The sequence below is a fragment of the Channa argus genome, chromosome 6 (assembly GCF_033026475.1).
Source record: "Channa argus isolate prfri chromosome 6, Channa argus male v1.0, whole genome shotgun sequence".
Lineage (NCBI taxonomy): Eukaryota > Metazoa > Chordata > Actinopteri > Anabantiformes > Channidae > Channa > Channa argus.
In genome coordinates, this window is record NC_090202.1 from 8,838,682 (window position 1) to 8,866,042 (window position 27,361).

The 27,361-nt window shown below is 38.6% G+C and overlaps 2 protein-coding genes across 5 annotated transcripts; one reads left to right on the forward strand and one right to left on the reverse strand.

The window, feature by feature from the left end:
• The first annotated feature begins 116 nt into the window (after window positions 1–116).
• On the forward strand, window positions 117–20,945 carry smc4 (structural maintenance of chromosomes 4). 2 transcript variants are annotated; one of them, XM_067507843.1, is made up of 24 exons: window positions 117–315; window positions 1,722–1,879; window positions 2,860–3,050; window positions 3,614–3,805; window positions 4,758–4,934; window positions 6,715–6,879; window positions 7,458–7,585; window positions 7,860–8,000; window positions 8,388–8,538; window positions 10,056–10,220; window positions 10,339–10,572; window positions 10,746–10,931; window positions 12,073–12,234; window positions 12,436–12,661; window positions 12,794–12,870; window positions 14,269–14,421; window positions 14,598–14,724; window positions 14,921–15,110; window positions 16,178–16,322; window positions 18,107–18,280; window positions 18,933–19,115; window positions 19,672–19,904; window positions 20,014–20,197; window positions 20,661–20,945. In XM_067507843.1, the coding sequence occupies exons 2-24, from the start codon at window positions 1,732–1,734 to the stop codon at window positions 20,823–20,825; spliced, it is 3,897 nt and encodes a 1,298-aa protein (XP_067363944.1). In that variant the 5' UTR covers window positions 117–315; window positions 1,722–1,731; the 3' UTR covers window positions 20,826–20,945. The 2 variants fall into 2 exon arrangements, with proteins under 2 accessions (XP_067363944.1, XP_067363945.1); XM_067507844.1 differs by lacking the exons at window positions 117–315; window positions 1,722–1,879 and adding an exon at window positions 1,947–2,141.
• Window positions 20,946–21,873: 928 nt separating this feature from the next.
• trim59 (tripartite motif containing 59) lies at window positions 21,874–27,185 on the reverse strand. 3 transcript variants are annotated; one of them, XM_067507849.1, is made up of 5 exons: window positions 26,798–27,185; window positions 24,262–24,567; window positions 23,897–24,118; window positions 23,547–23,756; window positions 21,874–22,923 (listed from the first exon to the last, which is right to left on the reverse strand). In XM_067507849.1, the coding sequence occupies exons 2-5, from the start codon at window positions 24,514–24,516 to the stop codon at window positions 22,312–22,314; spliced, it is 1,299 nt and encodes a 432-aa protein (XP_067363950.1). In that variant the 5' UTR covers window positions 24,517–24,567; window positions 26,798–27,185; the 3' UTR covers window positions 21,874–22,311. The 3 variants fall into 3 exon arrangements, with proteins under 3 accessions (XP_067363950.1, XP_067363949.1, XP_067363948.1); XM_067507848.1 differs by having other exon boundaries at window positions 24,262–24,608; XM_067507847.1 differs by having other exon boundaries at window positions 24,262–27,185.
• Window positions 27,186–27,361: the final 176 nt, after the last annotated feature.

A 27,361-nucleotide genomic window follows, 5' to 3' on the forward strand; every position in this document is an offset into this window, starting at 1 on the left:
GGTCATATGATTATGGTGTGTTTGGAGCGAGGCGGAGTTGGCCTCGTCCCCTTTTTTGAATTTTGTGTTTTTTTTCCCCCTGCCCTTTGAACGTTCCATGGTGCCTTGCGTCAGTTTGTAACGAATTTGGTTCGACAGCACAGTTTAGGCGCCATTTACAAGTTAGGGATTTCAATTTAGAGAGAGACTCGGAATGACACGGGACTGAACTTGTGGAATATATTTGCCAAACTTTGGATTGACGAACGCTTTTTTGAAATCGTTCTTTGGTCCATAAAGGAAGACTCTTGACAGACCGCACGCGCATTTTTGAAGGTATAAAAAATACTTTAGCTGAGAGTAATGACTGGGTTCCGTCTATTTGCTGAGATGTAAACGTTAATGTCCGTTGGAAAAAAAAATAGTTTACACAAACAACACGTTAACGTCGGTTTTTACCCTTAACTGTTAGTTACACTGCAAATCGTATCGGCCAGTGTTAACATTAAAGTACTTCGTATTGTAATGAGTTGCCTTAACATTTGCCTTCTCGATGACGCACCCACATAGATTCTTAATACCATGCAATGTCTCCGATTGTACAAGCTACTGTTAACTTTAAAATTGTTGCCAACTAAACGTTGAACTGCAGTATCTTTGTCTAGTAAACGCAGGCTACTTTGGCCTTGGCCAACAACAGATATATGCTCAAATAGTTAACGCTAGTACCCATTTCAATTCAGATAACGTGGACTAACAGTACAGCGTAGTTTTAACGTCACACGTATTCGAAGCTACTAAGTGTGATGGTCACAATTAGCCATTGTGCTAGCTTAAGCTAGTTTTGCTTGGTTGCTTAGCGTTAGGCCACTTAGCTATGGCAGCTAACGTTAACGTGAGCTAAGTAACGTGGTAAAGTAAATGCCACCGTTACGCCAAGTCAGCCTTGTTTAACGTTGCGTATTTGGCGAATGTACGATAGCGTTGCTATTAACTAACAGAGCAGAGGATGTCCTTTCCCATTAGCTAACGTTAGTGTGTTAGACTGCCCCGTCTACACCCCCGCCCCCAACATAAAAGTTGGGGGATGCAAGTTAATATTAGTGTCACTTGAAGACCTATCAATTTAGGAAGTTGTATCTTCGTAACCGACCAGACAACCTATTTAGCTGCGTCTGTTCAGTAATGGACAAGTAACCTAACCTTAGGCTAGACTAAAAGCTGTGGAAAGAGAACTTAGCTATTTGCATAATAACTGAATTGAGTTGACGTTACGTTAACTTTGTTTTCCTCCGTCCCATATAGCAAAGGATTATTAGCAATCAAAAATGCTACGGACAAATAAAATGGCAACTAAAGGTGCAGGTCAACTAAAATGATTCTTTCAGAGGATTGCATTTTTTTTTTAAAAATTAGCTGGGTTTTACACTAGAATAGCAACACTATTCTCTCTAATCATCCCCAGATTGGCAGCTATCTCATCTCACGATAAAGGACACAGCTTTTTGGCATATCTTTGTCAGATCAATAATGCATGTTGTTACTTTATCCATTGTTGACCATAACAGCTATGGTATAGGAAAAATATAGCGACTACCAGTTAGATAGGCGGCAGTGAGATCCGACTGTGGTAATGATTAAAACCTGACAGGGTAGCCTGTGAGCGACTGAAAGTGGAGCTGAGAGATTGACAGGCGCAAAAAAGACTCATGGATATTCCTTTTTACCAATGACTCCTTCAGATTTCAAATAATGCCATCTAAAACTGCAAAGACCAAATCTGTCTCCGCCAAGTCAAGAGGGAAAGGGTCGCAGCCTCGGGATGACTCCGAAGACGAGCTGGATGTATCCCCTCAAGAAACCAACTCCAATGGCCAAGAGGAGGCACCGCCGACAACTGGCAAGTAACAAAGGGTGTTTTGGTGTCTGTGAATCTAAATAAGTTGCGCTCACTCAATAGCGTTGCGTGTATCGCTGCAACGGCAGTGGCCAATTGGCACAGCTGTGAAGCTTTTTTTCTTACTTAAATCTCAACACGTAGTTAGAATGGCTGATTTGTTTTTTTTTTCTCAAGTGCCAGTCATCAATAAATGCATTAGGAATTTTAAGATGTTCTTGTATCGTCGAGTTTATTTCTTTCCCGGATCTTCTCAGCAAACAAGGTAACTCCTATCTGATAATTAAGTGTTTTTATGTAGTAGATCAAACGGGTGTTTAGCTTTATACTTATAACTTGGCATTAAATAATTTCTATGCTAAGCTTAAGATGCAGTTTGGCATTGATTGATGTTTGTATTCTTTAGAATATGTTGAAATGATTCACTTTTTTGTCGGGCTGCAAGAATTGTAATTTACAAAAACGACCCTTTAGCTTGTTTATGCTCATGTGAGCACAATAGATTTTGGACAGGTCCTTTTGGCTTGATGTGATGGGAACATAGTCGGGTTTACGTTGCATATCATTACCACTAAACAAGAATTTATATCCCCGTGTTTCGGGTGCAGTTCAGCATGAATGAAAATGTGACGTTGGTGATCGAAATTTACACTTGAGCTATTTATTATCGACGAAATGAATGTGGCGCATCCACTCTCACGTATCAACGCTTCTTGCAGGGAGCGTTTGTATAATAATGCGGCTTCGTCCATTAGAAGCCGTAGTCTTTCTGTTTTGCGATATGTTTTTAGAACAAAGGAAAATAACGCCTGTTAACTTTCTCGGGAGTTGTTGTTTCACTGCTCTTGTAACTTGCTGCCTGTGTGTGTTTGTTTGTTTTGTTTTTTGTGCTCCTCTACCCCTCCCCCATACACCACTATCCCCCCCCACCTGAAACGACTCGCACAGAGGAATAAAAAAAGTTGTACTTCTTTGTGCCACAGATCCGTCTCAGGGGGAAGCTGCCGAGGTGGTTGATAATCGAAGTTTGGAAGAGATTCTCGGTAGCATCCCTCCACCCCCGCCCCCAGCAATGACCAATGAACCGGGCGCTCCCCGCCTGATGATAACACATTTAGTTAATCGCAACTTTAAATCTTATGCAGGCGAGCAGATTCTGGGGCCTTTTCACAAGGTACGACCAAACATGGTTACAAATGTACGACCTGTGTGGGAACCACTTCAATATGTTTAATTAAGGTCACAGATTTACCGTTATTTGCCATGTTTTCTCACTTTCATTGTTTTCAGTTTCATACTATGCAGCTGTCGGCTTGTAGATGTAGACAAAAAAACAAATGCTACAACATTATGAACATTTCTATATTCTAACATTTATTGAACCTAAAAATTGAAACAGGAAAAAGTCACACTCATCGATGTAGATTTAGTGAGGTATATCACAAGGGTATGCTGACTTCTTTACATTATGACTTTCTTTGGGATTTATTTTCACCCCCTTTGCCATGCAAATATTGGTGTATTAAAATAAATCTTAACTACACCCACTCAGAATACAGATCAGTCACAATCATGCCATTATGCTGAAATATAGGTATATAGACATTTACTGTATTTTTTATGCATCATTTGTTTTACTTATTTGTTGATTTTATTTTTTGTTTTTTTGTTTGTTTGTTTTTTGGGGTTTTTAACGTTTTTGTTTTGTTTTTTCCTCCTGTCCAAACTTTTTCTCAGCGCTTTTCCTGCATCATTGGTCCAAATGGGAGTGGGAAGTCCAATGTGATAGATTCAATGCTCTTTGTGTTTGGATACAGAGCTCAGAAGATCAGATCAAAAAAGCTTTCTGTGCTGATTCACAGCTCTGATAAACACAAAGATGTGCAAAGCTGTACTGTGGAGGTGCATTTTCAAAAGATTATTGATAAGGTATATATTTCTATCTGTCTATTCCTGTCACAATGATACACACTACACACATTCTAGTCTCTACTAAAAAAAGGCTGAATTGCAAAGTTTGTTTTTTTTTGTTTGTTTGTTTTTAAATAATTTCTGGGGGATAGATATTTTTCTTCAGTTTCAGTTTTTTTCCCTCAGTCCCCAAGAGAAAATACTGCTATGCAGTGATCACATTAGTGACTAAGCAAAGATTAAAATCAGTCATGGAAGTTATAACACCCCCACATTAGTTAATTCATATTGTGCTGGAATAGATCGGTCATATTTTGAACAATTTTTATTTATTAAATGACTACGCTCTACTTATTTGATTCTAATTTCAAAGTTAGTTAATAGTTGTATTGTGGCAATTATAATATAATTTTAAGTATAATTTTACATAACATAACAAAATCATTTGAAAACTGACCTTAGTATAAAAAATGGCTTAATAGTTGTTCTGTCAAAGGGGGTGTGAGTAAGTTTTGCTTTGCACACCTGTACATATATAAGTCTAATATATAAGATTGCCATCATTCTATGAAAGGCAACATTTACAATCTGATATTTCAAAAACTTGCATTTTTAAAAATAAATGGTGTTCAGAGCTTAAACTGTTAAGCTTGAATTTAGGCCAATGACCTGCCTTTTTGCATATTTATAAGTTCATCATCATAAATGATTAAATTTAGTAAATGTAAAATTATATATATAATACACTTCAATATTAATTGGGACTATTTACATGTTACTGTAGCCAGCCTGGATCTATGCTTTTTAAGCAAGTCATTTTTCTAATTGTTATTAATGTGGGATTTTGTCCTAACCACCCTCTATAGATTTGTCACTTTTATGAGCATTACCATTTGATGTGTAAAGCTGTTTTACCTAAACTGTTGCACTCTAAGCTGCTGTGTCCTCTGCCCCTCCCCCTCTGAGCCAGGAAGGAGATGACTACGAAGTCATCCCCAACAGCAAGTTCTATGTTTCCAGGACTGCCAACAAAGACAATTCTTCAGCTTACTGTATCAATGGCAAGAAAGCCACATTTAAAGAAGTGGGGGCTTTGCTCCGAAGTCATGGTATTGACTTAGACCACAACAGATTTCTAATCTTACAGGTATTTGTAATTTGTTTTTAATGAACCTTCTTTTTGCAATTCTATCTCTGCCTTTTTTATTACTTGCTGTGACCATCCCATTCTGTCCGATATCCTGCTCTTCGTTTTCTACCCATTCCCCCGTCCTCTTTGAGTAAAATTTCATGGCTACCTTAAAGCCATGCCTGTTTGAGAATAACCTGTTGCACTGGAATTGGAAAAGGAGAGGATGTGCCCTCTGCCAGCCCTTAGACTGCTATAGCAGCGCATCATGGTTTGAAACAATGTGAACAAGGTGCGAACCATTATTTGCTGCTTTAGAATTTTAAGGAAAAATACATTACTATTAAATGGACCTGGATGTCACTGGCTATTGTTAAACCCAATGAACATATTTTGTACTGCTGTACAATTTAATGGGATTGACCCACCAGTGGGGACAGGTTGGATCTCCCTTCCCCTTCCTTTCCCATGTGCCTGCCACGCTTTAGCAGCACGTAAATATTGGCGTGTGAGAACAGACCCCAACCCCAATATTAGCAGTGCTGCTTCAGTGTGGCTGGATCAAACACCTTTTCATTACCATGGCTTTAATACTGTAAGCATTTAGTTTGCTTTTTATATTTTTATTTTTAAAACCTTCATTGTAATGTGTTTCTGTATAACTTTAAAAAATATATTTTTTGGGTGGTGGGTTATTTTATTTAAATGGCTGATTAAATCATTGTTGCTATTAGTTTGTGTTTTATTGTTTGGGTATGTAGTAGTTTCAGGTCTGTTCTTGGTACTTGTGTGATTAGTTAGTTAATTACATATGTCCAGCCCCCACCCCCCTAACCCCTTTATTTTGTTTTGTTTTAATCAATGTTCATGTCCATTCTTACACTCCTTGGATGCAAGATTTTCAGTTTGGCTACATGACTATAGGAAGAGTCTTTAGCTTATTCTCCAAGGTCACTTTTCCAGGCCTTTAGCTAAGGGAAAGCTGTCTATTTTGTGCACTGGACAGAGCCAAGGATAACGTTGGATTTAAAAAAATAAAAATAAAAAATTATTATTTTTTACTTCTCATTTCTTTCACACATAACAGTAATATGCAAGTTGCAATTTTCCCCTAAATATAAATAACAATAAAATAGACTTAGTTCTTAGTGTATGTGTTTTGCATTTGTGTTTAACTTGATGCTTAAAATGTAGCCTAATTGTTGTGTCAAACCAACCATAAATACATTAATTAATTAATTAAATTAATTACATTAATTAGTTGTGCTCAACTTTGGGCCAAGTGGCATTCATTTGTGTAGTATTTAGAAATTCAACCAAAGTGTATCCAGGATGAGTTACAATGTGCATGTTAAAGTACAACTTTTTTCAAAAGTTCTTTAATGAGTACTGATTTCTGGTGGGATGAGGTGATAATGGTTAATTACATCATTGATATTTCTAAAGTGTTCTTAAGCATATTTAATTGATGATTCAACAGTTTACTTTAGTAAATTATTTTAGTACTTGTTTAGTGGTTTAATTTTAAGTTCTCTTGTTCTGATTTTTCTTTGGTAGGTAGGAAAGTTCTATTTCCCCGCCCAGGACCTTTTTGAAATTTTTAGTGCATTTTGTGTGTATTTGCAGACTGGCATTATGGAATCATCATTATAAATTCACTATCATCATATACCTTTTTATAGAGTGTTTTACATGTTTTTTCTACATATGTAGATATATATTTAAAAAATATAAAAATTTTAACTGAGAATAACTGTATACATGCGTTTGTCATTGTACTGTTCTGGACTGTACCTAGGGTGAGGTGGAGCAGATTGCTATGATGAAGCCTAAAGGTCAGACAGAACATGATGAGGGCATGTTGGAGTACCTGGAGGACATTATTGGGTCATGCCGCCTCAAGGAGCCCATCCAGACTCTGTCCCGCCGCATTGAGCTACTTAATGAGCAGAGGGGAGAAAAGGTGACATACACTCATTATCTGCTCACACAGACAGCTAACCAACTTTACTTCCTGTGTCCTGGCTTCATTTGCTATGCATTTGTGCAGAATAGTTTAGACATTGAAGACATCTTGTGTGCACATTATTTTAGATGTTTTTCTTTTGTTTTTTTGCATGGATCTAGGGTACATAGAATATAACTTTAATTTTCTGCTGATGACCAAGTGACATGTAATATGAGTAACTTGCAGAACAAATGTGTTGATTATAAGACAATAAGACATCACCACAGCTGAAATTTTGTCTCTCTGTTAAAACAACCATTAAAGCAATGCAAACAGTTAGCACACTCATACATAAAATCTAACTGTTTGAAATATGTAAGTTTTAATAAAATTTTATTTTTGTTTAGCTGAAGTATGTAAGATAAGTTGGTATGGGACATCTATCTATTTTGAAGATTGTGCTATTTTATATTATTGACATATTACTAATTTTGTGTGTGTGTGTACTATTGCCAAGATTAGAAACAAGAAAAACTATTCAAGTTATGTCACCTGAAGTGCAAATAAATACTGGAGTATGTTCGCTACCCTAGCTTAACAGAGTAAAGCTAGTTGAAAAGGAGAAGAATGCTTTGGAGGGAGAAAAGAACAAAGCTGTGGAGTTCCTCAACCTGGAGAATGACATCTTCAAACACAAGAGTCAGCTTTGCCAATATTATGTGTGAGTACAATAGCACCATCTCTCTCTTTGTTCCTGATCATTAAATTAAAAAATAATATATCCTCATTAGATTTGATTGTAAAGCTGAACCAATGCTCTCTTTTTATTTATATTTATTTATTTATTTATTATGTAAAAAAAAAAAAAAAAAAAAAGTATCTTCACAAGGGCAGCATGTTTCTTGTCTGGTCTTTGACCCCATAGCTCTCAGTTGAATGTGTAAAGTTTTGAGTTTTATCTCGATTGGGATTGCCTGTTATCTCTTTGCTATTAGACATGATCTTCAGAAGCGTGTGGTGGATAAAGAGCAGGAGAAAGAGAAGATCTTGGAGGATACCAAGGAACTCACAGAGAAAAATGCTAAAATATCAAAGGAGATGGACAAAATGAACCAAGAGCTCAAAAATGTGGAGAAGTAATGCTTTTTTTTTCCTTCACTTTTGTTTAACAATGTAAAATGTTAGTAAGTTACTATGTTTTCTACTTCTATAACATAATTCTTGTTGATGTCAGGGTTTGTCGTGCCCTGAACATTTTTGTATAGAGACAAATTTCAGAATCAAGTACAGTATAAGTCAAGTGTAGAGGTACCAGTAGTCTTCTGTGTCTAAAAATCTAATTTGTCCTCAAATACTTGCATTTTCTAAATATAAAAATGAAAAAATATGTAGTCTGAAAACATATTACACTTTATATATGTTTTGAGTATTTATGAGATTCTAATTTCTTATATTTCATAAGATTTATTTATTTACTTTACTGTCTTGAATGTAGCTAAAAAAATGTGTGTTTCCTCCACCAGGAAACAAAATAAGCTCAACAAGTACATTGAGACCCAGAAGGAGACGTTCACTCAGCTGGACCTGCAGGATGTTGAAGTGCGTGAGAAGATTAAACACTCCAAAAGTAAGAACAAGAAACTGCAGAAGCAGCTGGAAAAGGACAAAGAAAAGGTGTGTTGGTCTTTAAATGGTGGTCCACTGTTACACACATTCCAACATTATTTAGCTTAATATTACTGTTTGATTCTTTCAACAGTATCACAGTAGATACTCTCACTGAAACACAGACATGAAATGTGTCCGAAAAATTGTAAAACTGTAGCCAATTTTTTAAAATATAATTTCAATGAATACTCATTAACAACTACGAGGTTGCATTACATTAAGACAAGCAAGCACCACTGGTATGACAATCCAGCGTTACTGTTTATTTTGTCCTGTGGCCAAGAAAGTAAAATGGGCACTAAAAATACAATTTCCGTTGCTTATAGAAGGCACAAGCACTGTTATTTTGAGGCCTAGTAAACAACATTTGTGAAGGCATGAATCTGATAGTTTGGAGAACCAACTATATTATAATGTTTGTGAAAGTATATTGGGTTATTTTGATAATTTTTATACAATCTAGAAACGTACTAACCAGTGTATTACCAGTTTATTTGTACACTTTACAATCATAAATTAGTTAGCAATATGCAACTTGCTAGCTAAAATGTTCCTGGCCTGGTATTTCTTTTATGAAATTCAGGCAATGTAAAGATAATATAAATTTGTGTAGAAACTGTTCTGAAAATAGACTATTTTAAACCAAAAAGTGAATAGTTTTCCTTTTACTACTTACCTTGTATTTTTTAATTTACTAAACGTAGATACAAATTTACTTGTAAAAAAACAAAAAAACAAAATATAAATTAGATTTCATTGCAAGAAGGGCTATCTGTCTTTAAGTAGCCACTAGGGGGCTGTGAAGTAACATGAGGATTTTTTTTGTGTGTGTTGTTGAGATGTTCTTAGCTCTTAGACTAATGTTTCTTTAACAAAGGTACTTACTGAACAGTTTTTTCAATAACACCTAGAGTTCCTTTATAAGTGTAGTTATATCTTCTCGTCGCTCTTTCAAATTTATAATATTGTCTTCTCCAAATACAATGGCTGTGCTGTGTGGAAACGACTTGAGGGGGAGCTGGGCAGAGTCAGGCAGTCCTCTGGGGAGCAGTGTTCTGCTGTGTGGTAGTCAACTATGGCCTGGCTTGTGTAACACTCCCAGCAGCCGCATTCACATTTCACCCACAGTTAACCCTACAAAACATAGACTACACACACGGCACCCCCCCAGTCTTAGCAAGGGCTGTCTCAGCCTTGATAATATGTTTATACTTGATTACAGTTGTGTGTTTTGGCCTATTTCCTAATGTGTATTGTAGTTTCTTGTAACAAAGTGGCAAAGATCTTATTTAACCTGGTTACTTTATACCTCATGTCTTGAAGTCTCATTCGATCATCATTTATTTATTTATTTTTTTAAGAATGAAGGGAGTGGTGGTTGATGAGCTTGTGTATAAATAATTTATGTCGATTAAGTCGAAACTAGATGGGTGATGCCATTGTTGCTTAGAGTCCAGATTGGTACTTTTGTCATCCATTTTTTGTGTATGTGTGTACATTCTCCTGACTGGCTCGACTTTCAGTTGGAGGAAATCCGCGGTGTACCAGCCAGCAGTGAAAAGGCCATCTCTGAGGCAACAGCTCGAAAGGAAAAGCTGGAGAAGGACAAGGTGAAAGAAGAGGAAAAGCTTAAGGAGGTGATGGAGAGTCTAAAGGAAGAAACCAGTGGCTTACAACAGGACAAAGAGGTTTGTGTCTCTGTGTTTGTTCCATGCTTCATTTAACTTTCAATAGTCATCTTTTTATTGTTTCTGTAAAGTATCACCTTTGATTTCAAAACCCTACCTTTCCTCTGTCGTTCTCCAGACCAAAGAGAAAGAGCTGATGGAGCTCAGTAAAGCTGTAAATGAGACCCGTTCTCGTATGGACCTGGCTCAGTCAGAGCTTGACATCTACCTTAGCCGTCACAATACAGCTCTGACGCAGCTCAATACATGCAAGCAGACTCTTCAGACCACTTCGGACACATTGCGGGAGCGTCGCACTGCCATCAAAGACCTGGGAATCAAAATACCCCAGAAGGAACAAGAGCTCAAGAAGGTACAACTGAACTTCCACTGTGTTTTGATGTTGTTATGTTGAAATTTGACACATACCAAAACTTGTTTCCAACTACTTACTGAGCTGTGCTTCATATATCTTCAATCTGCCCAGTAGGTGGTGCTATTTATGTGAGCCATTTCTTGAACTGCTCCTTTGCTTTTTTTCTGCAGGATGAGGAAGAGATGCAGCAGCTAATGAAAATGGACAGTGAGACCAGGGAAGTTGTAAGGGAAATGAGGCAGAAAGTGGATGAAGCCAAGAGCTCTCTGTCTTCTAATCGCAGTCGAGGAAAGGTTCTGGATGCTCTCATGCAACAGAAGAAGAGTGGTAGAATCCCTGGCATCTTTGGAAGATTGGTAAAAAGCTGTTATATTAATGTGCAAGGCTACTCTGCAGCAATTTAAAGTGTGGCCAACCAGCTACGGCATGCACAGATACTTGAGTTTCATAATTTAAAATAAAACCAATCATAAATTGCCTCTATTCATGACTGGAGTCTGTCAGTCTCCAACTTGTATTATCATATTCGTCTATGATGAAGACTCCACTCGTCTGGGTCAATAAATCGCCATAACTTTGAACAGGAGTTTGACATAAGCTAGTCAAATGGGCATGTGTGAGATCTGTATTGAAAATATCTTGATTGTTAACAAAAAAATGTTTTTGGAATATCACCCAGTGGTGCTATTCAACAACATAGGCGTATAGCGCAGACAAATAAGATAATCCAGGTTGTGGAGTGACAGACATACCGTGGGAGTTGAGAAAAGTCATTGTTGGTTTTAGTGTCTGTGTATTAAAAAAAAAGGGAGGCAAAATTGTTAATTTTACTTTTGACTTGACTTGAGTAATAGGCTGTTACCAACACAGTCTTTAAAAATCTTTATTTTATTTTGTTTATTTGACGAAACACTAATGACCTACACTTTGTATTTTCACTGAATGCTGCTCATAATGGTACGTTTGATATACAAAAGCAAACGCTTACCTACCAATTACAAGTTGGTGTGAGTTGATGGTAAAGAGAAATATCTAATCAGCTGTTTTATTTGCTTGGTGATTAGCACCCTTCACACACAATTCATACAGTTTGCCCAAAAAATTATTTTTAATTTTGCCTGCTTACTTTTCTGCTTGAGATTAAGATTTTTCTAGCAGCACATGAGACTCTTAATGCTGTTTTTTACATCTATTCAAATATGCTGCCTTGATACCTTTTTTACTTTCATTCAGCTTAAGATGATGATGATGCTAAAACACTTGGGACCTGTGCCTAAGACTTTATAATGTGACGTTAGAGAAACCCTGAATCGGTTGTTACATTCATATAAGTACATGTATTTGTCATTGAGTGACAGCCTTTCGTGGTTATTTAATTGCAAAGGCTGAAACAGCAATTGTGATTGTGCGTTATTAAAAAGCATTCATTGTCTGTAATAAAAACAAGGCATATTAGCCCTATAATTTAATCACTGTTTATTTGTGTACTTGCTCTAGGGGGACCTTGGAGCTATAGACGAGAAGTATGATGTGGCCATTTCCTCCTGTTGTGGTGCTCTTGATAACATAGTTGTGGACACCATTGACACGGCTCAGAGATGTGTCACATTCCTCAAAGAACAAAACATTGGTGTTGCCACCTTCATTGGCCTTGACAAGGTAAAGCTTTTTGGTGTAAAACAATAACCTGATAACTGTGTGTTTTTTGTTTCCATCTACATTGTGCAATGCCTCAGTCTCTTTAACCTCTTACACTAATTGTTTTTAAGTTTTTGTTTGTCTCTTTGTTGGTTTCTTCCTATGTAGCAAATAGCTTCAATAAATTCCTTTTTAGTCTCAATTCTCACTTCCTTTGCTCAGATGAAGGTATGGGAAAAGAACGTGGCTCCTGTTCGCACTCCAGAAGACAGCCCTCGTCTCTTTGACATGGTGCGAGTGAAAGACGAGAGAGTGCGACCAGCTTTCTACTTTGCCCTTAGGGATACCCTGGTGGCACAGGACATGGAGCAGGCCACAAGGATGGCCTTCCAGAAAGACAAGCGATGGAGAGTGGTCACCCTGAAGGGACAGATAATTGAGATGGCTGGTGGGTCATCCAATTTTCACATTTTCTTTTTTTTTTTTTCCTCTCTCCATTTGCTGGCTCCTATACTTTGGGGTTTCTCAATAAAGATGATATAAACATATGTTCTGTTTTTATTTTTCTCTCCTTTTACAGGAACCATGACTGGGGGAGGGAGAGTACTGAAGGGCAGGATGGGTTCCTCTATTGGTACTGAGGTCTCCCAAGATGAGGTGAGTGTTAAAACACACAAAGGCTGGTGTTTAAGGGCTTCACAATGTTGTGAATTCCTGGGGGAACTGAATCACTGATTTCAATTTAAAAAAAAGAAAAAACATTTTTTTTCTATGAAATGTAGAAAAAAAACAACAACAGTCTGAGAACTATGCTCCTAATGAATGTACTGTATGCACAGTAATATTTCCACCATTTCAACTGTAACCCAAAAAAAATCCAAGAGGCATTAGATATGTATGACCCAAACAAGCAGCTGAAACATGAAAACAAAATGTTAAGTGCTAGAGCATGTCATTTAATATTTATAATAAAACCTGCTCATGATTAATAGGATGTATTATAACATATAGGCACCAGAAGGGGCCAAAATATGTTGAATTATTTTCTGATTTGTGTTTGTGCAACTAGCTTGTATCTCTGTTTTCAGCACTTAATTATTGTAATTTTAAATATAAATTACAACCTAAACCACCAGAACTACATAGAGAAACTCTTAGACATCATTGTTAAATTCTTACTATTTAAAATACTGCTGATGTTAGTCACTGTCAAAGGAAACATTTTACTCTTTTCCCTAAAGCCCCTTTCAGACATGCACTGGAATTCAGACATTATCCAGACTTTATCTAGAGGGGGTGTCTGTGTGAACGCAAACGCACAAGTCTCTTGGTCCTGACATTACTCAGATTTTACCCAGCCAGCTCCCTAGTGCAAAGTCCGGATTATCTCCAACCGAGCTCATTTGTGTAAAGAGGAGCTAATGCTCCGGAGAATTCGCCATGAGTAAGTGGGCGTGTTGAGGACGTCCATTTTATGCGACTGCCACGAAACGGGCAAATGCAAACACCCGAAGGTGAAGAACTCATTCATTCATACAAACACAACAACTTTGAACTGGAAGTACAACAAAATTCCTGAACAGACCTGGAAATTGTTCAAAATTCAAGAAACAGCATGAGATTCTGTGGTGAACGACCAGATTACAAAGAAAAACACTGTCACTTCTGATGCTTTGTTGTTGCGTCATGTTCTACCCTCTGGTTTAAGTGCCCAAACACATCCCCATGTCCAGTTACACTGAGTGTTTCTTCACAAGTTAGAACGCATCTCGCATGGACTATCTCCCAATGTTGGCTACATGTCTGAAAGTGAAACCCCTAACAATGTCAGGACCCGATCCTCCTGACATTCTCTATAGTTCATGTCTGAAACAGGCTCTAGTAAAGCAATCTCCCTAAATGATTTCTAAATCCAATTTTAAGCTAGATTGCGTAAGTCTATTTTTTTGTGTGATTATAAGTGTTTTTGAGATATCTACAGAACTTCTCATCTGCTCATGACCACAGCAGGCTTTTAGTATACAAGTGATGATGACTTAAATGTGTTATCCACAGCTTGACCATATGGAGAGCAAGCTGAATGAGAGGGTGTCGAAGTTGCAGGGCTGCCAAGAGAAAAAGCTGCATCTGGAGGAGAACATCCAGCGCCTACGACCACAACTGCGGGACATGAAGAACACCCTGGAAAAATATTCCAACAGCATGACTGTACAGCAAATGCTCCTATTTATTCAGTTGTTATTGTGTCCCACTCATTTGGGCATATTTGTGGTCCAAACAATAATCTCTACCCTCATAGCTAAAGATACAATGTGACAGTTTTAACTGATTAAAAAAATCTGTGTGATCAAGTTTGTGAGTATTTTCCATCTTTTTCCCCTCAGAGTCTAGCTGACCAGGAGGCTCATTTGAAACTTCAGATCAAGGAACTTGAGGCCAATGTGCTGGCGGCTGCCCCAGACAAGACCAAACAGAAACAGATGGAGAAGAGCCTGGAGGCCTTTAAGAAAGGTACAATTCCAAAAATTTAATTATAAAAAAAAAAATGATGCTCATTGTCAAGTGTGTGTGTGTGTGTGTGTGTGTGTGTGTGTTAGAATGAGTTAGAAATTGTTAAAATTGCATTCCTGTAAATTCATATTCATTATTATTATACTCCTTATTATTTTTCTTGTGGTTATTGTTTCGTGTGCTCTTGTTTTGGCAGATTATGAAGCAGCATCCAGCAAGGCTGGGAAGGTGGAAAATGAGGTGAAAAGGCTCCACAACCTTATTGTTGACATCAATAGCCACAAGCTAAAAGCTCAGCAAGACAGGCTTGACAAGGTCAACAAGGAGCTAGATGACTGCTCGTCCACCATAACAAAGGCCCAAGTGGCAATAAAGACAGCCGACAGGTGAGGAAATGCATGTTTAAGGTCTGTAATTCTCTCTAAAAAGCGATGTCAAGTAATTATCTGTAACCATTTATTCTATTTGGGCCACAGAGGGTGCTGGAGACTATCCCAGTTGTCTTAGAGTCAGAGGTGGGGTACAAACTGGACAGCTGACCAGTCTATCTCAGGGCCAACACAGAGAGACAATCATTCACACTCACATTCACACCTACGGGCAATTTAGAGTCATTAACCTAACATGCATGTCTTTGAACCTTGGGAGGACACAGGAGTACCCACTGCAAACCCACACAAACACGGGGAGAACTCCACACAGAAAGGTCACAGCCAGTGTCGGGCAGCAGCGCTAACCACTCCACCACCGTGGTGCCCAGTGTCAATTCATTACAAATCTAAAATGTGAAATGAGTGAGATGCTGCATTTGGCCATGTTCAGCCATGGATGCATTTATGAGAATACCAAGATATGCAGTGACATAAATCAATCTGGCATAAGGTCTCAGTGACCAAAGTTCCATTAGCAGTTGTACTGTAAGTGCTGATTCAGACCCTCTGTGGGGAGAGAGCAGATGCCATTTGTTGGGAAAATGATTCTGAAGTCATTAGATTATTGTAAAAATAAAATGACTGTAAAGGCAATAAAACCTTTACCTGTAGTGTTGAAAGAACTTGTTATTTAAAAAAAGGACATGCATGCTGTTTCAGCTAATTATTCAGAATTGTCTAAACATGTTTAGTTACAACAAAGTCATAAGTTAGTTATTAACTTTGTAAAAAGTTAATAAGCTGCCTTATACATTTGTTTTCACTTTTCATGGTGCAACAAGTGAGTGATGCTGGTTATAAGAGTAAAAATAATGTAGCCATTAGATTTGACAACCATTTGATTTAAATGGTGGGTGTTTTCTTTTGTGATTATGAATGTGTTTCCAAACTTTTTTTGGCCAGTTCAGATCTTCCTATGTCTAATTACTTTATTTAATTTATTTAATTTTTTGGGGGGTACATTCTCAGAAATTATTTTGGCAGAATTGGGTAAATGTTTTCTGTTCGTCTCTTGTGTACAGGAACCTAAAGAAGTGTGAGGAGAGTGTTAGTCGTGTGCAGAGTGAGCTGCAGGAGAATGAAAAGTTGATAGCTGAGCTCACAGAGCAACTGAAGAAACTGGAAGATGAGGCTGGAGAGATCATGAAGGCCTGTCAGGAGGCTGAGGTTGGCACTTTTCTACACATACAACTGTATTTGCCTATAGTACCAACGGTTTCCGGCTCCAAGGAAGCACTTTGTCAATCTGCTCTTCTTGTGGTCAAGGTCAAAATAATAAGCCCCTTTTGTGAACTCAAACAAAACTCTTAAGTTTTCTATGTAAATAACTATGTAACCAAAAGTGTTTTTGTTTTGCTTCCATAAGAACAAAGGCTAAATATATACTTGATTGTGGTAATTCACTGATGCACTAAATCGAAACAAAACATAACATTTACAGTTTTTGGTCATTGGTGTAAACTTCCTGACTCACAACTGACAACAGCCTCTTGTGGTAGTTGCTAAATAGGTTGGCAAATAGATTCCACCTCATTTAAATTGCATGTAGGTCAATGGCCTTCGGCTCGTCCCTTCAGGGGTCTCCACAGCACGTTCCGCACGTTGATTTGGCACAAGTTTTACACGGGATGCCCTTCCTGCCACAACCGTCCCGTTTTATCTGGGCTCGGGACCAAAATGGCCCTTGGTGGCTGGGTGGGGCCACACCTGGTTGGCGGGAGATTTGAACCTGCAGCCTTCTGCATCCCAACCCCGTACTCTACCATCCACCAGGCGCCCTAGCTGCCTGCAGGGCTGTGCGTTATGACAAAAATGTCATATCCAAGTACAGTTAATTTAAAATGCTGATAATGTCATATACCACAATAGAGCATATTTTCTAGAGGTTCAATGAAAGTACCACTTGGGAAGTTCTATTACCACAATTTGAATTACATAAATGATGAAAATGTACTTAATGTATTTTTTTGTCCTTTCGGCTTATCCCGTGAGTTCATAATTTTTTTTTTTTTTGGTTACTTAGTATATTTGTTTATTTGCTTAGAATTTTGATTTAACGTCAAAAATGTACAGCATACGTGATTTATGTCTTATCTTTCTACTGTGTGACGTGATTCTGGCAGAGGTTGTAGTGGTGTTGGTGTGTGCTGTGGACACAGGGTGGTCACGCTCCTGGAGAACAAAGGCTGCAGGCTTTGCCACTTTTTTTTTCTGCAAGTAAAAAAGATTTGCATATTCAAGCAGATTTATTTACATTATTCTTAAGAATCTCAGTATAATCTTTCTTAATGATCCCAGTCATGCAAACAAGGAGCCTAAAGCAGCAAGCAGCCCCACAGCAGAATGCTCCCCCTACCACATTTAACTGCAGAACTTGTGTTTTTAGCGTTGAAGTAATCTCCCTTTCCTTCACCAAACTAAAGCCGCATCCTTGTTCCCAAACAGCTTATGTTTGGGCTCAAAGTACAGACTTGAAAAACTCAACCCCATGTTTCAAAAGTAAATGGAAAAACTTTGGTGTGCTTTTGATGTGCAATGGACGACGTCGAAGCCCATGGTGCAGAGATCTGGGGATTCTTGCTGACATCTCTGACTATTTTCATCTCCAAAGTTTTTAAGATCTTGTACTTTCAATCATGCAATGGTTTGTTTCTAACAAACTTTGTCTCATTGTGCCCTGCAATCATGCAACATACTGTGAAATGTTTTCTAAAACTTTAAGAGCAGTTATACTCAATGAAGTGTTCAAGTGCCACTAGCCCTGTTCATTGAAGCCATAGAAGTAATGTTTAGTGCTGATTGTTTGCGCAGGTAAAGTTTGAAAGCAAAAGGTTGCATGAGGGCTAATCATTTTGACCACTTGTGGTTAATGTAAGGTATTTAACAGTTTTGCTGTTGAAGAATAGTCTCTGACCAGCTGTGTCCTCCCCCTTCTCCCTATTCCTGTTTAGGCTGCCCTTCCTGAGGTGCAGGAGCAGTATCAGGGGGTGCTGAAGGAGATAAAGGTCCTGCAGAAGCAGGAACATGCGCTGCAGGAGGAGTCCCTCAGTGTGCGGCTCCGCATTGAGCAGATAGAGACCACCATTACTGAGCAGAATAACAAAATCAAACACTGGCAGAAGGAGGTGTGAACATGTGTGTATGTCAGAGTTAAACAACGGTGTTTATGTTGTGTACTTTATTTAGTAAATGGTCTGCACTTATATAGCGCTTTTCTACCTATACCTATTCACTCAAAGCGCTTTACACTGCTTCTTATTTACCCATTCACACTCACAATCTCACACACACACTCGCGCACCGATGGGGGAGCTGCTATGCAGCTGGCCAACACTCACCGGGAGCAACTAAGTTGGGGTTCAGTGTCTTGCTCAAGGACACTTCGACATGTGACCGGAGGAGCCGGGGATTGAACCAACAATTGTGAGATTGGTGGACAACCGCTCTACCTTCCTGCACCACAGTCGCCCTCACACAACATACACAACTTAAGTACACAACATAAACACCGTTGTTTAACTCCTAATTGATAATTAATGGGCTTTAAAGTTAGTATCTGTAGTAACGAAGTTACCTAATTAAAAGACCTGTTTTAATTGTTTTGAAGTACTTTTCTACTTACCTCTCTCAAAGCTATATATATGTTACTTAAATTGGTCTTCCCTTTTTTTTTTAACAGTACTGTTTTATACTGATAATCTGCAGTAAATGTGTGAGTAGATAGTTGTATTTTTTTTTTTTCTCCTGTCACTGTTAAATATTGTTTCTGATCCTCAGGCCACAAAACTGTCCCTTCACACCATTGATGACAAGCCTGCAGAGGAACTTCCTGCATTCACAGCAGCTGAACTTGAAGAAATCGCTGATCCCAACATAATTATCAACAAGATGATCACGTTAGAGACCCAGTGCGCTCAGATGAAGCCCAACCTGGGGGCTATCGCTGAGTACAAGAAGAAGGTATTAACATGCTTCCAATTTGCTTCACTTGCCTGAGGTTCATACACTAATAAATTTTAAACAGGAATTGTTTCTTTACATACAAACTTTCTATTTCAATTGAATAGAATACTCATGTTTAAAGGATGACTTTGGTCATTTAATAATTAATATTTTAATGATTCCAATTAAAACTAGACCTCCTATTTATCTCTGCTCACAATAATGTTTCAGTCTGTAACCTAATTGACTTTAATTTAGTAAAGTGCACTAAAGCAACCAAGTCAACTGTTCATCATTTAAGATGTAATTATGGTGATTCAGACCACGTGGGGCAAAATCTGTTCAGAGGTGAACAATAAGCACAAATAAGCTAATCCAGGCTGCCTTTGAATAGAGGCAGTTCATTGCTGGTTTTACTGCTTTTGTTAGTGTTGTTGATAATTATAGTTTAGAAAATGACTCAAAAAGAGAGAAAAGGTGTTGTTTTGTTTTTGTTATTATGCTTTAATCTAAAGGGTTAAAGTGAGGAACACTTTTTTTTTTTTTTTAAACAAGTTATTGTGTGAGTTTTCAGGAGGAGCTCTACCTCCAGCGTGTGGCTCAGCTGGATGAGATCACTACAGAGAGAGACAAATTCAAACGTGCCTATGAGGACCTGCGCAAACAGCGCCTCAACGAGTTCATGACTGGATTTAACATGATCACGAACAAGCTGAAGGAAAACTACCAGATGCTCACGCTGGGCGGTGATGCAGAGCTGGAGCTTGTGGACAGTTTAGACCCTTTCTCTGAGGGCATCATGTTCAGGTAATTGAAAAAGAAAAAAACACAACTACAGCTTCCCTGACATTTTTTGTTCCCGTTAGACCCATATATTGTAGATTTATATCATCGGATTTTGCTCCTTGTTTTCCAGTGTCCGACCTCCAAAGAAGAGCTGGAAAAAGATTTTTAATTTGTCTGGAGGAGAAAAGACCCTCAGCTCTTTGGCTCTTGTGTTTGCTCTGCACCATTATAAACCCACACCCCTTTACTTCATGGATGAGATTGATGCTGCTCTCGACTTCAAGAACGTCTCAATTGTGGCCTGTTACATCTATGTGAGTATGGACCTGTGTTTCATGTGACAAGGCAGCTCTGTGGTCAAGTGTTAAAGCTGTGGCTTCAAGATCTCTCAGGTTCAGAGTTTATTTTAGTAGCAACCAAAGATAAAATTTCGTGTAAGATGACGAATTCAGTTGATGATTTTGACGTGCTAAATTGCATTAGCACATTTTCAGAACTGTGGAGCTAATCTGTGCCGTAACAAGTGACTGGTGAAAGCAGAGTCTGTGTTGTGTGTAACATTGGAATAATGGAGAACTTCAGGAATATGAGCTGCTAAGCCTTTAACTGTTTGCCTCCAGTGTGCCATTGTTTTTATGAGCTTTTGGACAAAGGCTCCTTTCAAATTCAAATTTGACGGCACCTCTGCTGTTGTTTGCTGTTTTAATATTTAATTAAAATTAAAATGTGTCTCCTCAGAGCAGTCATTTATTTTTACTGCTTTTCCCATCTCTGCAGGAGCAAACAAAGAACGCTCAGTTCATTATCATCTCCCTGAGAAACAACATGTTTGAGATCGCTGATCGTCTCATTGGCATCTACAAAACTCACAACACCACCAAGAGTGTGGGAATCAACCCCAAAACCATTGTGTTCAAGGAGCATGAAGCGGTCACTGCTTAAATCTTAAGAATTGTTTGCTCTTTCTCTTACGATGTAAATATTATCTTTTTATTCTTGTTCTTTACAATGAACAGCTGCTATTCTTTTTACTTTCTAAACCAATAAAAGGATTTTTGGTGAGATCTTTTTCTTACTGTACTCTCATTGCCATTCATATGTAAATAAACGATAACCACAAGGGTTCAAATACATTTGTATTTAAGGCTTTGCAACAATTTCAAATAAATAAGTGAAACTAAACTGAGTCTGAAACACTAAAACTTTCTTGCATTTTGCTTAGTTTGAAAATGTGATCAAATCTTAACCTGGAGGCTGTAGATTCCTTAGGTGAAGTGCATAAACCTAAATATCTTAATGATAAATCAAACCGGGAAAAATACTAACTTTTCTATGATAAAACATACCCACATAAATAATGTATATATAACTTTTTTTTGGTCCATGTAATATATGCACATGGGTCAGACTCTGCTTAGACACGACAACTGTAGCAGCCACCAGTAAATTGAAGTCCTTACAAAATTAAGTGATTTGCACCTCACACTGCTGTACATTGTAAAATAAAAGTACAACAAAGCCTTCACATTTGAAAACATTGGAATTAAGAGTTTATGAAATACCAACAACTACAAAAGGTCTGGGTAACTGAAAAAAACTTGAGCTGGTGTTTCCGTCTATTAGGTTAACAGAACTGATAAAACTTTCCCAAAAGCCACGAAAACCCAAACTGTATATCAGTTTGCCATTTTAGTTAGGAAGAGCACAATAAAGCATCCATCTCTGTGTTGATGGAATAACCAGTTCACTGCAGGTTGTTAAATGTGGGTGTGTTAAAGGCAAAGTAAGGCAGAAGGCAGGAACTCAGCATCACTGCAACACGATCTCTGGAAGCTTTTAAGTCAGGTCCACTGTGTATCTGGATCATCTTAGCAGGCTCTAAATTTCACATGCTCCTCCACTCACTAAAGAATTGTGTGTAAGGAGATACACATGTAGCTGAAATGCCCCACTGCATGATGGGAATAGTGACAATAGTTTATGCACAAGGTAACATTTAAGCTTTACTTTAGAAAACTTTTAAAGTAATATGCATCAAATGGAAACATGATCATTTAAAGTGTCTGTATAGTTCTCAAGCATAGAAAAAGTCCTACCCCATCTTTACCCAGGTCTGCATGAGACCATGTGGAATCTTGGTAGAGACCAGGAAAAAAAGAATCCACCCTCACATTTATATTACGTAAACATGAAACTAAATGACATTTTTCTATTCAATGTTTTTAGTTGTACTTTATTAAATTTGCTATCAGTTTTATTGTGATTTCTTTGTTGCATCAATTTTCCCTATTTAGTTACTAGTTTACTAATTTTTCATTGTGTATTAAAAAGAATTTAAAAAAATGTCTTTCACTGCAGTACAAGGAGAGTGAGACTTTGCGCATCAAATAAAAGTGAAGGGTTTAAGGTTCCACTTTTTTTCAGTGTTTTAGTGGGAAATCACAATTTTAAATATGGCTGTCAGCTGCTGGACAGCCTTTTCCCCGGCTGAGGAGAGCTGCGTGCTCCATTTTTCCGCAGTGGCCTCCATGACTGAATATGCCAACTCCGCCGTGTCACAGATAGATGTGAAGAGTTCGCTACCCAGACCATCGACCGACTGTATGAACCGAAACAGTAAAGAGAAGCCAAGAGAGGCCCCTCCACCCGGGTTCACCCACAGCAGCACCAGTACCACCAGCAGCAGCAGCCGCAGTAATAGCACCATAGGCGAAGTAAGCTGCAATTTCTGCCACAGCTTTTTGAACCAGCTGACGGATTCCTCCCTTCTGGCCTGGGCCTCCACGGCGCCACATCTGGTACAGCAGCACACCTTAGGAACAGGCGCTTCCTCTATGCTCCCAATGGTCACAGTGGGCCAGTGTTGCAGAAGGTACTCTGCTGCCCGTGGGGTCATGGAGAGTTTTATCACTGAGGGTAGAGGGGTTTTAATAAACTCCTCCACCCTCTCTCTGAACAGATGCGCCTTTTCTAAAAAGACCAGCGGTGAGGCCTCCTCCTCGATTGATGAGCCAAGGGACACCAGATCCAACTGTTCTTCCTGAAGGAATCAAGATTTCGATCAGGGCTAAGATACAAGAATGGAGCTAAAACAATAACAGTTATTTACATTTAGTCAATTAGCAAACGCTTTTAACCAAAGCAACTTACAAGTGAAAGTAAAGACTCTAAGTCAAAGAGGAAACATTAAAGCAAAGTGCTAAGAGAAGAAATGTTTTCATTTCAAGAGATTTTTTCTTTTTGTCCTTTCGGCTCATCCTGTGAGTTCAAGGAGATGAAGATAGGAAAATGATTTTTTTCTTAGTTTTAGTGAAGAGACTTATGTCAACCATTTTTGACTGTTGAGTGTGCAGTTAGGTGGCTTGTTCCACCATAATGGGACCACTGCCAAAAAATAAATATACAATCTGATGATCAAATAACTGTTCCGTCTTGAGTTATAAACACAAATCTATGATATCACCATCCTCCATGCGCTATGACAAGTTTAATTTCAACAGACACGTGTAATAAATGGTCCAACTTTGATTTTATGTTGTCACTTGTTCCAGAACAATCTTAAATCTGTTAGAACTCTAAATTTCCTGTCCATGCTAACACATCTTGTCTGTGTGCTCAACTCCAACACTCGCAAGAAAAACCTCATCACAGCCTGAAACACACCTGCAGCTCCTTCACCCTGTGGATGAGCGGGTCATAGGCCTGCAACACCTCTGCACCTGCTTTGTCAAGAGCCTCCAGGTAGGCTTGTCTCTTCCTGTCGACCACAAACTTCAGCATCTGAAAAAACTCAATTACATCTTGTCGGTCTTGTCTCACCATCCCCTCACAGCGGGTCTTCTCTTGCTCCAGCTGCTCCCCCAGCTCACACACCTAACAAAGGGGCATCATGTGTTTTTATTACTATATTAAGTTTAACTGATTAAAAATGAGACAGACATCATTTACATAGTATCTTTCCACATGAAATTTCCTCCAACTCAGGCACTGGCCATGATGAGAGAACACCCCACCTGTGCCCATCTGTGCTCAGAGAGTCTGGCCAGCAGTTGCGCTGGGGTCTGTTTCTCTCTGATAAAAGCTGCCTGGAGGTCGTCTATGGGATGGCCCTGGTGTTGCCCGACAGTCAGACACAACCCACAGATCAATTTTCGATCTTGGATGCAATATATGTTCAGAGGCTGCCCGTGGTGGTCCTGACAGGAGGGGGGTCGCGGTTCACTGACCATCTGGTACTGGCATAACGTAAGCAAACACAAATGAAAGATGAGGACAAGGTCAAAGAGCAGAAAAGTTACCTGTAAGCCAACAAGGCAACTGCAGGCTAATAGGTCGTCAATAGGTAAATATTTCACTTGAAGTTGTGTTTCTCTCCTACTTTCTCAATGATGGCCCGCAGAGATACGTTGGTAGGCAGTGCCTCTATGCCTAAGGGAGGCAGCTCCACCACACTGCGACAGTTAGGGCATTTTAGCGGCAGGCGGATCGGTCGCCAGATGGAATAGTTGGTAGACACTTGGAGCAAGTTGTCCAGGCAAGTCTTACAGAAGGTGTGTGAGCACGGCAGCACTCGAGGGTCGGAGAACAGAGAGTAGCACACAGAGCATGTCAGGTCCTCCTCTAGGTTGTCCATAGTGGAGACTAGAGTGCAGGATCAGGATTGACGGTTTAGCAAGAAGACGATCTGGCAGGACAGCAGGATGGATGAAAACCTGTGTGTTGCACCTGTTCAGCAAAATACATTAACTTGCTAAAACCGTAAAGTGAATATAACCTGGTGACTACTTAAAAATAAAAAGGCACAGAAAGGCTGAGACAACTTCTGTCATGAGCAATAATTCGACATTTACTTTGCCATATGACAGTAGAATAAACATCTGTGGTGATTTGAACATTTGTAACCAAACATAGCTTTTATAGACAAACTGACCAAGAAAAAACATTAATCAATAAGCAAGTAATATTTAGTTGCAGCCCTCGTTGGGTTATGGAATTGGGGGGGATCACAACCCCTTCAGCCTGGGACTGCACTAGTGTCATAAACTTGTTTTAGTGGCCACTACATTAGGTACACCCGTACAGTCTATTGCAATTTAAAACAACTGTCAGTCATAAATTTTAGCTTAACTTTGTACTAGACCACATTTCTGAGCATCCCCAAGTTCATTGTTTACACAGAAAAAAACCCAGTATAAGTATAAAACTTATAAATGAAAACCAGAAGGGACATCATGGCTTTAAATTATTTAGGCAACCAAATTCCATGATTTTAGTTTTCTTACTTTTTTATCACATTTTCAGTTACTTGGGACTATATGTAACCATCATTCCTGCTAATATAATTAATCTTTAAATTCTACAAGAACCTATATAAGCAGTAGAAAAGGCCCAAATATTCATTTTGCATATGGTCAGAGGTCTTTTCCAGCCAATATTTACAACAAATATCGTACAGTAACATTTTCCAGCTCACAGTCCACACAAGAAGCTTGGAACAAAAAGAGGTCATTTTTCAAACGTTTGAGGTCATTTTTCAAACTTGAAAAACGTTTGAGGCGCTTTTTAGAAGAAACCTTAACACATATGCTTTTATCTACTGTGAATGATTATATGCTAATCTTTATTATTGTTGTTCTGACATTTTTGGCGCCTAACTACTTCGGCATACTTTCAGCTAGAAACACCGTTCAAACATCAAAACGTTTAGCTTATAAAAAGGACATTAATGGCTTTTTAAATATCTTTTATACTTTTAAGATTATACTTATAAAGTATTGCTTTAATGACATCAAATAATTGCCTTTGAAGTTTTTCAGGCTTAACTGGCTTTTCATTTGGCCTGACCAGTATATAAGGAAACAGTTCAACTTTTATCAGCTTATATCTGATACTTTGACCTACTGAGATTTCAACTTTAACATGATGTTTTGAAATGGTCATAGTGGTTTATAAATTCTGTGACCCTTCAGTTCTGCTTTTTTCCTATTTTTTCCAGTTTGTTTACATTTTTATATTAAAGGTTTACCTTTTTTTTTTTTTTAAGTTAAGAGGTGTTTCTAAAGTTTTGGATTTTACACAGGATGAGAAGAGCAGGATGTTAAAAGATGCCTAATAAACGACGGGGACTTTTTGGCTCAACATTTGCGGTGGGTGGCGTTAGACTGCACAGGTGCCCCGTGTGTTATTAGTGCTTCACTATTAATAGAGGCTGAACTAATAGGAATTTCCCCCTTCAGCCAGTTTGTGAGGAGCTGATTCTGTACTGAAAAAGCGGCTCATCTCCTATTACAGGATTATTTAGGTGTGTGTTTGTGTGTCGCAGCAACAATAGGAGGCCTTCTGCCAGCACCCACCCTGTCCCATCGCGCGCGCACACACACGCACACACTTTATTAGTGTCGCGCTCAGGCTGTGCATCTGTGTAACCGTCCCCCAAACCTGAGCCATTTACAGTGGCAGACTGCAGCCGATGTGGCGCCCAGATTCAAACATACCAGGTGTCCTTCGGCGGTGCGATAATGAGCCAACGTTAAAGTGTTCACGCGTGGAATAAGCATAGTTAAAACGGACACTGTGCACTGGCAAATACGTTTTTCGCGTCCTAATAGGCAGAGCTCCATTTGGCAATAGTTAACGTTAACTGGTGAATCGGTTTAAAGTGCAACATTATTTGGCTTTTCTTTCAAACAGTATTTATTGGCTTTTGGAGGGGAACAGTTCACTAAATTCCACTATAACGAAATGTAGGATAGTAAATTCCAACTTGGCACTCCCAAATGCTACGACCGCTACTTTGTTATAGCGGCCACTCTCATCTACCATTTGGTCTCCGTTTTAACGTCTGTATTCTTACGGACACGCTATACACAATTTGAAAAGTTATATTAAGCGACAACTATTCCGCTGAAACTCACCGTCTGCTCCGCAAAGCGTCTATGTCCAAAACAGTTTTCATTTCCTGTTCCTTCACTGTGCTGCCTTCAAGTGCTCTCAGTAAATTCCTAATCCTCAGAGCAGCGGAAGTGGACATAATGACATTTCAGACATATTACACATATCAAACTTTGAGAGCACGTTCAAACGCTGATGTAGCAAATACGATAACACAAAACAGGTTTTGTTTAGATTTCGCTTAGTAAAATATTCCACTTTTGATATTTGCAAATAAAAATATAACGATTTTAACATATTTATAACGCCACTCTTAGTTTTCCTTATAACGAAAAGAGCTATGACATATATAACTGGCGTTATTTTCCGAAAATCTCCAAATGCGCCACAATTATTTCCCACAGTACGCATGCGTAAAAACGGCTTCCCTGCCGAATCAGGATCTGTTTTCTCGATTTCAATACAAGCGAAGCCGTTGGCAGAAACGGAGGCATCTTGCTTCCCTTTTCAATACGGAAAAAATAAAAGCATAAACGCGGGTGTAAGAATCACACTACTTATTCACAACAGACCACACACACACACAC

What these genes read in the sequence shown, in the direction of transcription:
- smc4 (XM_067507843.1), top strand. Translation starts at nt 1,732, where the DNA reads ATGCCATCTAAAACTGCAAAGACCAAATCTGTCTCCGCCAAGTCAAGA. An exon ending in ACAGATTTCTAATCTTACAG is followed by an intron (nt 4,935 to 6,714) that starts GTATTTGTAATT and finishes GACTGTACCTAG; the next exon opens with GGTGAGGTGGAGCAGATTGC. An exon ending in TCAAACACTGGCAGAAGGAG is followed by an intron (nt 18,281 to 18,932) that starts GTGTGAACATGT and finishes TCTGATCCTCAG; the next exon opens with GCCACAAAACTGTCCCTTCA.
- trim59 (XM_067507849.1), bottom strand. Translation starts at nt 24,516, where the DNA reads ATGGACAACCTAGAGGAGGACCTGACATGCTCTGTGTGCTACTCTCTG. An exon ending in TGCGGGCCATCATTGAGAAA is followed by an intron (nt 24,119 to 24,261) that starts GTAGGAGAGAAA and finishes ACGTTATGCCAG; the next exon opens with TACCAGATGGTCAGTGAACC. An exon ending in CTGAGCACAGATGGGCACAG is followed by an intron (nt 23,757 to 23,896) that starts GTGGGGTGTTCT and finishes CCCCTTTGTTAG; the next exon opens with GTGTGTGAGCTGGGGGAGCA.